General features: G+C 39.3%; 2 protein-coding genes across 2 annotated transcripts; both read right to left on the bottom strand.

The window, feature by feature from the left end:
* Nucleotides 1–1,418: 1,418 nt before the first annotated feature.
* LOC110159344 (leucine rich adaptor protein 1-like) lies at nt 1,419–7,245 on the bottom strand. The gene is made up of 2 exons (XM_020923897.2): nt 6,840–7,245; nt 1,419–3,288 (listed from the first exon to the last, which is right to left on the bottom strand). The coding sequence occupies exons 1-2, from the start codon at nt 7,044–7,046 to the stop codon at nt 2,902–2,904; spliced, it is 594 nt and encodes a 197-aa protein (XP_020779556.1). The 5' UTR covers nt 7,047–7,245; the 3' UTR covers nt 1,419–2,901.
* Nucleotides 7,246–8,076: 831 nt separating this feature from the next.
* LOC110159330 (5,6-dihydroxyindole-2-carboxylic acid oxidase-like) lies at nt 8,077–11,839 on the bottom strand. The gene is given in 8 exon segments (XM_055156824.1): nt 8,077–8,261; nt 8,330–8,476; nt 8,763–8,942; nt 9,343–9,510; nt 10,095–10,299; nt 10,770–11,051; nt 11,053–11,093; nt 11,488–11,839. Coding segments are annotated over 8 exon segments (1,560 nt in total).
* Between the last annotated feature and the right edge of the window lie 1,615 nt (nt 11,840–13,454).

A 13,454-nucleotide genomic window follows, 5' to 3' on the forward strand; every position in this document is an offset into this window, starting at 1 on the left:
CATGATCTGCATGTAGGTCTGCAATATACAGTTCTGACACATATTAAAATGTTAAGACACATTTAGTATAATTTCTAATCTTTTTGTAATTTTTTTTTGTACTATTTTGTTCCAATATTGCTGGTTCAGTTGAATGTTGAAAAGAAAAAGAAATGGGCTATATTTAAGGTCCAAATAAGCAACTTATGGATCCTTTTATTGCTGGTTCAATGACTGTCTTTCGTTGTTTAAAACTAGACTAACTGTTAAGAGAGACACGATCACTGAGTCAACAATAAAATATCCTCATTAATGTTCAATAACGGTCAAATCCACCTTTATTTTGTGATTTACGAATAACATTAAGTCGTGAAGGTTTGTGACTTTTAAAATATGTGTAACCCAGGTATTTTTCTGTCCCTGGCCCTGTCTACCTTATACTCACTTTCCTCCGAGCCAAACCCTGGCCTTCTGATCTAGCCTGTTGCTACTACCACTACTATACTTCATATCTGTACTAATCCTCTATTGTGGCATTGTATAAGTGCTACATATGGGTCCCCAGAAAAAAAGTTTGAGAAACACTGATAATAGAACAAGTGAGTCTATTTACTTACTTACTTAAAATATTTTAAATCAGGGGTCTCCAACCTGTAGCTCGGGAGCAGCCAGTAGCTCTCCAACCTATTGTAAGTAGCTCGCCAAGAGATTTCTGAATTATATGCATTGTGCTGAAAAAAAAAAACATTTTGGTTAATTAAATGTATAATTTTTATGCCCAACTTTGTGCAGTAATAAATTGTTTATGTTTTATACGCATCTAACTGTACAACACTTAAGGTTGTGGCTCCTTTATATACTCAATTTCTTGCTAACATGAGTTGCTCTGTGGTATTTTTGTTTTGTAAATGTAGCTCACTGGATCAAAAAGGTTGGCGATCCCTGGTTTAAATTATTCATCTTAAAATCCACATTATTTGCTTTGGATCAACCTTAAATAATTAAATGGGGAAAAAATATAGCATAAAAGTTTAACATTTTGTGTGTGTATCAAATCTGCTTTGCAACTATGATGGAATAATGCTTAAAGATGCGCTGTGTAACTTTTGGAGAGTCCACCACCTGCTTGTCTCCATGAAGATATTCCTGTTTTGCCCTGATTATTCCACAGTATAGAAATAAACTTGGTGATCACAACAGAGACAAGTTCAAATCTATGGAGAAGCAAGCCTGTACTTGGTAAGAATCCATGTTTTTTAAGGTATTTCTGAGCTATAAAACACCTATAATTGAACAAATCCAAGAATGTCGAACATTCCAGGCAAATAACATCTCCAACCAATCAGCAGAAGTTACACAGTGCACCTTTAAGTCTATAAAATTGATGCGTGTAAAACGGTATCTTTAAAAAAACGACAAAAGATGTATAATTTCCATATATTATTTTCATTTTCACAAAATTTCACAAAACAGTCATACAAACAATCATCAAAAAGTCATTATTTTAAAGGCGTTGACAGTAGTGTTTAGCTTTAATATGCCCACTTGCATACGTGTCCATCTGTCCACAGCCAACAACCTGCTTTATATTATTTATCCTTAAGACCATCAAATGAATTCAGTCAAGCATCTGTGCGTGCCAATGTGTAGCTAATCTCTTGAATTAAGACTATAGCTAAAGACGGCTTAGCTTCAGTCAATAAAAATAATGACAAACGCACTGTACAGTAGCTGGTAGCAGTAGCAAAATTTGGCATATGGGAAATTGCACTTGCTGTAACACTAAAAACCACCACTTGGCCACTTCAAACAGTGTAACCTTAAATCACTCAGTACAGAAAATGTCTACTTTTCCGAATGGTTGATAGTCTACTCCCTTAGATCGGCCCATTGTGGTTCAACCTCTGTGGTAAAGTTCAGACTGAATTTTCCACTGTGCTGAGGCTTCTAAGCAGCTCAACAATGTCCAGGCAGTTACTTCAAAAATAAATACAATGCTTAAAAAGTACCATTTTGGTTTTGTTATTCGCATGAAAAAACATTAAGACATTTTTCTACTGGTGTAACAAGAAATAATAGTAAGTGATGTGGGAGTAAGGATTGTGTTTTCAAATAGTAGTTTCAAGTAGGGCTGCACAGTACATACTTTTAAATGTCCTATATTGCACAAAATGGTTTCTTGTGAGCTTTAAGCTGTATTATCAAAAATATCCCCAGAGTAGTGTTTTGTTTTCATTCACACAATGAACCTGTCAACATTTCTAAAGCTCAAAATGCTCAGTTCCACCTTGCAATCTCATCAAGTGGTAGTTTCCAAGTTAACAGCTACTGGCGTTTCCAGGACTGAAATCATATGAATGATTCTAGTGAAGGTGTATGGAGTTTAAAAACACAGTGGAGCACTTCTTATATTACGACATCGCAAGGAGGAACAGCGTGTTTCCTGTTTGAGAGAAGATCTAGCACCTAAATATGCAGGGTTTGTGTGTTAAAACGTGTAAATAAAATAAAAAAAAGTAAAAAATAAAATAAAAAATCTGTAATAGTGTAATGAAGGCCCTTTCAATGATTTTGGGAAAATTAAATTATCTTTTTTCCTGAAGTATGAACACTAAAAAGGCATATTTTGAGTTCTAAAATGCATGCAATTATTGTATATATTAAACTTAAAAAATCCACTTTTATCGTTTATTCATTATTCAGAAAGAACTGCACTTCTCTTGTCTAGTGACCTCTTCTTAAAACTAAGAGGACTAACATCCCTTTAAACCCATTTGTTTGTCAAGAAAGTAGCTGCGTGTGTTTTGCATATGTATTGTTTTTCCAATATTGTACAGCCCTACTGTAAATCCGACAAAATCTGACAAAATCTTGAAAACTGTGACACAAAACACACTTAAAACCGTCCATTTTGGGTGTTCACTATCCAAAACAGTAGTACTCATCCGCCTCCACCCTGAGCTTTATCGGCGATTTGCTGAACGCGTCTCCATTGATCACACTTTTCTCCATGTATGAGGTGAGGTCCGTGGGCGAAGGGTCGTCGGGGATATCCTCCAAAGTGTCCAGGTACGAGCCCACCGAGAGCCCGTCCAAATCGTCACTGTTAGCGTCATTTAAACTGTTCATGCTCCCCCTGAATGAGCTACCGTCCTGACTGTCGGAGAGGCTGTATAAGCTCCCAGACAGACTGCCATCTTGACTGGCCGTGCCCCCCTTGTCCTCCATCATCCAGCGGATAGACTCGATGCCCTCGTTGACGGTCATGAGCTGCTGCATCACCTTGACGTCAATGGCTCTCAAGTTTGCCTGGAATGTAGAGAAGAAATGAGTTGACTTTCTGTAAACAGTGGCAGGTATGTACAGACTGTTAAGTATGTTCAAAAGGTTAGTTAAAAATGATCAAACAAAACAGCACATTTTTGGACTTCATGCTTTACTACTACTGCTACTAGTGTTGTCATGATACTAAAATTTCAAGACTAAGTACATTTTAATTTCAATATTAAGGAATAGACTCAATACTCAATACAGATTTGGATGCCACAATGATACCACTCTTTATTTAGAATGTAATTTTCAGCATTAAATCATAGTACTTTCATGTGGCTTTATATCTGTGTCATACCTCAGTCGTAAATGTAGGTTCCATAGTGGTCCATGGGCGTATACTAATTTATGTGGTTTCATACTTTTGACACAGCTCACTTCATTTCTGTCCTTTGAATGTGACTTTTTTAGTATCGATACCTGCTCAAGTGAGTATCTAGTTTTGATACTAGTTGTAGTATCGATTAGTGTCTGATTTCGATACTTTTGACAACTCTAACTACTATTATTGTCAGTGGTGTAGTGGGGATTTTTTAAGTAGGACTACGAGATTCATAACTGAACCAGGACTAAACCAGGAATGAACAAGGACTGAACCGGGTCTAAACCAGGTCTAAACTAGGACTGAACCAGGTCTAAACCAGGTCTAAACTAGGACTGAACCAGGATTAAACCAGGTCTGAACCAGGTCTGAACCAGATCTAAACCAGGACTAAACCAGGACTAATCTTGGACTTGAAAGAGGCAACCCTGAGCCTGTGGAGCCAGCCCAGGGTGTCTGCAAAGCACAATTGGGCGACGTCTGCACTTAGCCCCGTGGGGCGTGGAGCTCTGCATTGGTCCTTTCGCCTGCGGTCATCCGACAGTCTACACGAGCGCACCTCTGGACCCCTCCCCACACTCAGTCCTGGTTTTGTTCTGTGTTTAGTCCTGGTTTAGATAAAGTTTAGACCTATTTTAGTCCTGGTTTAGTCCTGGTTCAGTCCTGGTCCTCTCATGTCTCACGTCTCTATAGGACAGTCCTGCAGACATCATGAGCTTATGCAGGTTGTTTTCACCATTGCCAATAGCTCTGGTCTGACATTTAAGTTGTAGCTATTTTATATTTGTTATTTTTTTATATCTCACGTCGGGGGAAGTGGGTGGATGACGTACTCCCTACCCCTGCGTACCACACTCACTACACCCCTGATTATTATTAATACTACTTGTCCTATCAGTATTGCTACGGCACCACTTTACAATAACTACTGCTACCTATTTAACCTTAAGAAAAACTTAATTCATAATGACATTATTTAAGAATGGTTCAGGCTCAGTAACTACAATAATTCTTAATAAACTCATACTTCATACTTTATACTAACTACACTTATGATAGCCTTTATAAAGTGTAAAATTGCTTTTCCACTTCTATGACTACTACTACTACTATTACTATAAAAATGAACATGAAAAATGAAACGTCAAGTAAAACGAACATTTATCACAGTCAAAAGATTTGCTGTAGATTTGTGTACTGCATCATAACTACGTAAATGTATCCATTCATTCAAGGATGAAATATGCAACTACACGCAACCGAAAATGCAAATGACAGCTCAACAAATGTTAGCATTCTTCTCTCATGGCTACCGCACAATGGACTACTTCTCCCAGCATGAACAAAGGAAACAGGAACTTGTATTATCCCAGTAATAGAGCAGTCAGGAAGCATGCGTCCAGGATTTTGAATGATTTGTGGACTATCTACACAGTACGGGCATTGACTCATGACAACTGTTGCATTTAGGAGGAGGAAATGACCGGCTTGGAGACCATGAAAGGGATTCCCCGATGTCCAGGCGGCTGACAAATGCTTAGTCAGGATGAAAAATGACCAAACGAACAGCTGCCGGAACCTGTCGTAGTCAAATTGCATTAAAATGTGCTGTGTGTTGTGGCGGACAGCTGCATTAGCTAAACTGACTTTTCTTTTTAGACTCGATAATAGGCCTGTCAGGATAACAAATGTTGAAGTAAATACAGACATAAATGATAATACTGTAACCAAACCATGAAGCAGAATGATCCCTGTGAAAAGAATTCTAAATGCACAAAAGAATTCCAATAAATAAATAATAGCATGGAACATCTAAGTAGTTTTGTGTCTATAATGAGTCACAGAAGTTCATAATTCCACTTATACAACTCAAATCTCATCGTAGAAAAGAAAATTAACCACAAACTTCCCACTAGTACAAAGGAAAAGTAACCATGGCAAATACTGACCCTCCAAAACGTTTTGTTCCATCTGTTATGTATCAAACAAAAAGACAATTATCGTGACAGACTTACTTGATAATATGTTTATTTTGGACTCTCTGCTTTACACACACATGGAAACTGATGGATGTATAGCAGAAAAATAGTAATTTGGTTATTTTATTGTGTTGAAATGGCACCGATGACTCACGGACACTAAATTTGGTTAAGTAAACACGACTGCTGCAGCGTTTTGTTGGGTTAACTTTGTCATTGTGTGCTGAGGATATGATGGCTATAGGCAAGGCATTTCACCAACACACACTATAATGTAATTTGAACATCTAAACCTGCTTTCCTGTCAATAACAACGTTATCTTTATTTCTTGGTATTGATAGACTAAAAATTCAAATGAAGGCATAAGTATTAATATTATAAAGGTGAAATTGTGGTAAATGGGGATGCAAATACCAAAAGATATGTAATTTCAAACTCTCTGGGTGAGGGGAAATTCTCAGTTAGGGCTGGTTCACACTTCTTATGATTTGGTTATTCTGACTTGAATCCAATGTAGTCTTGATGTAAACCCTAATTCTGGTGTAATCTTGGTCTAGTCCAGGTTTAGTTTAGTTTAATAGATCATTTATTATTCAGAATGATGGTTTGTTTTACTACTAATCTTGTTTATAGACACGCAATGAGTTGTAACTTGAAATGCCCAGCCACCTTTGAACTTAGTGACCAGAAAAAAGGGATAATGGTGCTTGAGAAACTCGGTCAACTTTGCCATCTGCTCAGTCATCTTAATACCTCGCCAGAGCTAAAAATAAGCACTTTACCTTAAGGTCATTCAGTGCCTCAGACCCTAGTGCCAAAAGGCGCAATGCGTATTAGTCGCGTGATGGTAATTAACACGAGACAATTGGATTTCACAGTGTAGTTTGAATGACTAAGAGAGGATGCATGCTCCTGGTGGTGTAGATGGAGGTAAATTCTGTCTCTTCTCTTACGAGAGCAGGTGTGAATGGTTGTCACCTACCAGTTTCATGGCTCACGCAGACGTCAACCGACACTATTTCTGCTTTTAACAACTCCCCATAAACGTGTACTCGGCCTTTTTACACAAAGAGAAAGGATACATTTCCTGTGTGGTTAAACGTGTTACAACTTGCTAATTAATTCTGCAAGAACGTCCCAACTGCATCTACAAATACGCGCATACGAATCGTGCACTATTTACTATTATTCTCCAAGTAAAATTTCAAAATTTCAATAAATTACCCACCATTTCTTGTTTTAAAAGTAGTATCTTGCTTTCCAGGCGTTTAAAGTCCGCAGATTTGGCACAGAACTTGGCTGAACGCTGTGACTTCTCGTGCTTTTCGTGGTGTTTTCCTCCAACAAGAGAACGCACAAGGCTATCCGGCACTTTTCTTCCTAACTTGGTCTCCAAATCCCTCAACTCCGGCAAAACGTTGCTGTCTTCGTCCATGGCTTTACGCACAGTGGTCTAGGTCGAGTAGATGTTCCAAGCAGGTTAGTAGTTAGGACACTTGTTGATTGCACTAAGTCAGTAGCAGAAGTAGCGCTCAGTCAGAGGAAACTGCGCGTTCTTAACCTTTTCATTCAAGTATCTGTCAGAACAATGCGTAACTGCGAGTCAAAACACTTAACCATTTCGCATTACCTCATCCCAGACCTCCCACTGGAGCTTTTGACCAGTAGCTCTACTGTTTAACACCACGCGCTCCCTCCAGGCCACGCCCACAGGCAACGTCCCCTGGAAACCAGACACCTGACGCACAAGCAGCCGGCACAGCACGGCGCTTCTGTGCGCTGCGTCCACAGACACCACACACGAGACTTGTTTTAATAGCAAAACATTTAATAACACAATATTCCTGTTAAACTAGCTTGTAAAAGTACATAGCATTTGAGCGAGCTTTTCCAAAAGAATCAAGACAATAAAGGCATAGTTTAAAAAGTAGCATCAAACAAATATACAGTTCAAAACATTGTATACGCATTTCTTCGTTTTGTTCAAAAACGTTTAAACTATTAAATAAAAGGCAAGAATCTGAAGTGGGTACCCAGTATGTCTCCATGATGCTGTACCCAGCTTCAAAGATTGGATTAGTGCGCCCCCAAGAGGGTGTTCAAGGCTCTGTCACATTGTTATTTCCACTTGTAGCAACTTCCTAATGCTGCATTTCACACAATCAAATCTCTGTGATATATAAAATCTCAAACAGGCTTACACATCTACTCACTAAACTCACACAATATAAAGGCCTGGCCAGAATGTAACATTAGCACCACCTGGTGACCGCTTCCTGCAAATTTTACTTTCAAATTGCATCATTTTCCATCACAATCAAAACATATATAATAACTATATTACAACAGTATAAATACGGATTTTGACGTGTTACAACATGTTTTAATAGGTTTGTAGTAAAATCTGCACAGATTGCATATGCATTTTTTTAAGGAAAGGCAAAGATGATAATTAAAAAGCAGCTTTAAACAACAGATTGGCTTTTGTCATCGTCATATCTCTGGTACTGATCTCCAAGCAGAGGCTGGTGGCCTTCCCTCTTGGACCTGGCACGGACAGCACATGTACTGGCAGCGAAGACGACAGCAACCAGCACCAGGGCGGCGACAATGGTCATGGTGATGATTTCAGTCATTGTAAACGGTTGAGCTGGACAAATAAAATAAATACAAAATTAACCACTGTTGTTGTTGTTTTTTTTCATTTTTTCTATTTACCTGGCCATTCAGCTTCATAACTGTAGCCCAGATTCTCAGGAGCAGTGACAAACATCTCTGCATTGGTCACAGGAGGCCAGAAGGGCACCATGTTGTAGCCTCTGTTGTGGCCAATGGGCGCATTCTCCTCTGGATACACAGTGGAATCTAATAAGACACACAAACAGTGGTTATAATAACATTACACCAAAATATTATTATTATATTCTGTTTTCTGTAGCTTTATGAGTATTGAATGAACCACAGAATCTCATTGGAGGGACCATGATTGGAAAAAAAAATCTGATTACTGTTAATAGAATTCAGATTTTGCTATTTACATGCACTTTTTAATACTCTTATAACTCCAAAATCTGATAATAATAGATTTTGAGCCTGCATCTAACTGTAGTCAATTAGCTAGGAGTGCAATACTTGTATTATAGAAGCACACCTGGACTGTGTCTCCTCAACCACTCGTCAAAGATGGCGTCTGTGAAGGTGTGCAGCAGGACAAAGATGGGGTCATTGGGCGAGAGGTGGGTCTGCCCCCCTGTCCCATTCAAGAACAGATGAGCCAGGTTGTGAAGGCTCCTTACCACAGGGTCGTAGTTGCCTTGGGGGGCGCTGTAGCCTGTGAAAACACACAACATACAATTCTTGTAAATGTGGGCTTAAACTGGCACTGGACACCTACAATCACATTTTTAAGAGAGGAGAGGGGAGAGAAGGGGCAGGGTCTGGAGGTATAAGAACACTGTGATTGGTCTAAAAGGTATCCACAATTCAAACTCTGCCCCTGCAGCAAGTTAAAAGTGGTACAGTGTGATATCACAAGCTCTTGAAATAGCAGAGATTATTGGAAATCATCCACAAAAGGACTAGAAACTGTAGACAATGCTATTAAAGTTCAAAATGCAAGGTTTTAGTTGCAAATGTTGACTGACCTAATCAAAAACATTATAAAATAGATCAGAAAATAGCATAATATGGAGAGAAGAAGGCAGATATTTGCAGTAAAAGTATAAGTGTACCTTCAATAGAGTTCCTGAAGCTCTCATCAGAAGTGGAGTAGTACGGGGGCGTGTCGAAAGTGTTGACCTGGAGACATGCCTCCACATCCTGGGGCTCTGGGAGGCGCTGCACCATGGGACGGTTCACATTCCCCGCTGGGTTCCTCCTGATCGGAGACGACTCTGTGCCTGAACAGAAAAGTAACATTCATTAACATTAGTCACGCTAGAAGGACTTAAAGAAATGATGTCTGAAACAGCGGTACTGTGATCGAGCTGTGTCTGTGGGTACATGGGGTCTTATTTGTTTTATTGAAAGACAGATATATGAATGTTTCAGTCTTGGTTCAGTCGTATTAAATGTTCAGCCTTAATTTATGCCTGATATGGTTTGGGTTTAGATCTGGTGGTACTCAGAAAGCCAAAATATTATCCTATGAAAAGTCTGAGAACCTGTGTCGCAAGGATTTTTTGGTTAAGTTTCTGTACTAAATGTATTCATTATCACACAGAATACTGTTTAGATCCAATATCCATAGGTGTTTTGGCGTAATCAGAACTATTCAAATTGTGGCTGAGCAGAAGTACAGAATATAGGTTTTATGTTTTGTAATTGGAAAATGGGTATTGTTGAGCTGATTTATAACAAGAGCATTGTAAAGACAATTCCTCTGTTTTCATTCTTAGAAAATACAATGTTCTGTGTAATTGTGTTTTTTATCTTGTGATTAAAAGAAAAATGTAAAATGAAAAAGTCAGAACAATAGACTTACTGTTACAGATGGTTCCCAGAGTGTCATAGTCCTCCACGCTCTCACAAATCACCCTCCAAGAAGAAAACACAGAGTTTGTGCTCAGAGCGTTCGCATCAAAACTGCTGCGGGCCCCCATCAGGTCATCAGAGCAAATGTCACATGTGTTGCCCCCGATGGCGAAGTTCCAGTAGGGCAGGGCAAAGGAGGGGTCCTGCAGCATGTCCTGGTGACGAGGAAATATTGGATTGGTAAGAAAGTAATTAGTCACTTAGATATAATTGTTCATAAAAAGCTAAATTCTACAAGAAAGCTGCATACGTGTTTTCAAATACGTTTCACCCTGGTGCTCTTTAGACTTGGTCTTTATAAAGCAAAAAACTGAGAACGTCAACTCTCACAAAGACATTTTTAAAAGTTTGAGGTGTCAGAAAGTTGTAGTTAAACTGCTACACTGCTTCAAATTATTAACAAAACTTCAAATTTAATCAATGTGCGTAAAAGGCGTTTCTAATTGTGTTGCTTTACTCGTTCACAACGTGTTACGTGCATTGATGATTGACATAAGACTTGGCTCCTGGGCTCGTCTCAAGCTTCGATCAAACTTACGCACACGCCTTAACCAATTACATCATTTAAACCAATTAGTCCATGATATTTTCATTTACCCCTACAGTGTTGGGAAACGTTGGTCACCTGCATATCCCGCTCCAACTGAAGAAGGTGGAACCTATGCCACGTCAGAAACCCAGGTCCCTCGTGGGAAAAGTCCACTCCTCCAAAACTGGCCTGTCCCGCGCCCAGAAACGTTTTGCTGACTGAGTAGTAGTGGGTCCACACAAAGTAGTTGTATATTGTGATATTCTCAAACTGCGTGGTGTTTCCATCGGGCCCAAAAACCTCCTCGTAGCGCCGCGTGGCAATAACCAAGTCCGGGTGCACCGTGCGTTTTGCCTGGTCCAAGGCGCTCACAAAACGCACGTTTCTCATCTGCACTGAGCTGCATCACGTTTCTTCTTACTGGGGATTACAAGATTATACCACAGTGAGGCATAATATAGCCATAAAGTTTGACATATGTCAAATAAATAAGCAAATTGACTTGAAAGACCAGTTGAAATTCAGCAGTAGTCTATAAAAATAACAGAGGTCAGAAGTCTATTAATTAAAAATCAATCAATCAATCACGTAACATAAAAATGTTCGGATGTTTGAGGACTACACAAAGCTAAACTTGTCAAGAACATTTTATATGACTTGTCTCATTTTTGGTTTTGTGGAAAATGCCTTAAAAAAAAAAAAAAAAAAAAAAACTTTCATCCAATCTTTACGCATGAACGCGCTAACAGGCTTGTCAACGCGTGATTACGCAGGTAACGCGGCAAATTTGCACCACAGACGTATCTATGCTTACCAACAGACACCCGCTCGTCACAGTTGGCTCCTGTGAATCCATGTCTGCATCTCCCGCAGTTGAAGCCGCTGAAGTTCCCGTTACACTGACACGTCCTGTTGAAAAAGCGCACGGGCCATCTCTCTCTATCGTCGCGTCCATCGTGTGGATACTGCGGGCCGTGTGGTCGCGCATCAGCCGCTATAGAGACGCACTGTCCTCGGCCTGCACTGGCACCACACGGGTCATTCTCCAGTCCTGGAGGTGTGGGACAGCACTGACCGCTCCTCAGTCCCTCCGGTGTGACGCATTCTCTGGGGAACTGCGCACTCACCAGAAGCAACGAGCTCCCCAAAAGAAACAAGGTCAGCATGATCCAAATACGCGAGAAATTACGCACAATTAACTTTCACCAAATTGTTAATTAACAGGCATCCCAAACAGAATGGGGACTTCGTTTTGCGCTGTATCCCCCCAAGCAGGGCATTTTATAGCGGATTAGCGCATGACTCCCAGGATTCTCAGTCCCGCGTGACCCCATCACATAACATCATATTTCCAACCGAGGACGAGGCTCAGCAGCAGCCAGCCTGATCCGGTCATGCACACCATTATTCTCCTTCACAAAACAAACCATATATATATATATATATAAACGGGCATAAAAGAAAGATTGATTGCTGTGATGAATTACTACTAATCCCTTTTCAAACATCTGCAATTTTGAACAATAAGTTAATGGATCTGTTTTAAACATTTACAATGAACCAAATGTAAATCTATTATCTCTTCATATTCTGGTTCCATATTGAACACAAGAGAATAATTTGACTGACTACTTAAATATGACTTTTTTCTTAAAAGTTCATCATAAAAGTTACTTGATTCAAAATCTCACCATCACCCCACCTCCAGTCTCCAACCTCCGGGCTGTGAGAGCATGTGAGACCCACTGGAAGGCTGGGCACTCTCCTGCTCTGACGCCATTTTGACAAAGACTGCTTTATCAACAATACACTTTTTTATGCACATGCCAATAGTGTGACTCTAAGGATTAACCTTTCCATTCATACCTTTTTAAAGTCTTTTTATTGTCAGTTTTTGTGTAAGGTCCTATATTGATTAAACAAAATGAATTCCTGTGAACATTAAGCCATTCAAACATATTCAGAGTTGTGTTTTGTTTCATTCACACATGTGTAACCTTTTACTATTAGTTTGTCTACATCTTCAAAGCTCAAAAGGCTCTGTGTGCATATATGTTGTTGTGGTAAACACGTGTGAAGGAAACAAAACAGCTCAAGGTATGTTTCTGATGAGGAAACAACATAAACATAACATAAACATGAAGTAGATCAGAAAATGTATGGGCTCTTTAAGATAAAGATTGTATAAGATTAGGCACAAAATCAATTTCCCATACTCATACTGTAAATATGTGAGCAAACAAGAACAACTATGTTAAAAAATAATGAACAGTACATCAATCACAAGTCACACTGATGTAAACAATGGGACTTTAATGACTCAATGTCCATTTGTATTGTCATTAATGAAAAATGTGTTTTTACACAGATAAGGAATAAAATATGATATCACACTGGAAGTCAGTGGTGGAATGGAACAAAGCAGAAGTAGTAAAGTACTGTGCTTAAGTATACATTTTAGATCTCTGTACTTTTTTGAACAAGACTGAAAACTTCTAGTATTTTTCTTATAGTTTGAGAAAAGCCTGAGGGGGTTGTTTTATACTTCATAGGTTGAGCAAACAAAAATACAATTAAACACTTGTGTAGCACATTTCATGACACAAACACAAATGAATGAAAACACATCAACCAGAGATGCAGTCATTTAAAGGCAATTTGGAACAGGTGAGTGGAGGTCTCTGAGGACAGGAGTGATGTGTTCATGGGAGGATGTGCGGGTGAGGAGGAAGGCGGCAGATTTCTGGATGTGTTGGAGTCTATTGAGGAGTTTGGAGGGTG

This window comes from Boleophthalmus pectinirostris, unplaced genomic scaffold (assembly GCF_026225935.1).
Source record: "Boleophthalmus pectinirostris isolate CB_2022bp ecotype Guang Dong unplaced genomic scaffold, ASM2622593v1 HiC_scaffold_20, whole genome shotgun sequence".
NCBI lineage: Eukaryota > Metazoa > Chordata > Actinopteri > Gobiiformes > Gobiidae > Boleophthalmus > Boleophthalmus pectinirostris.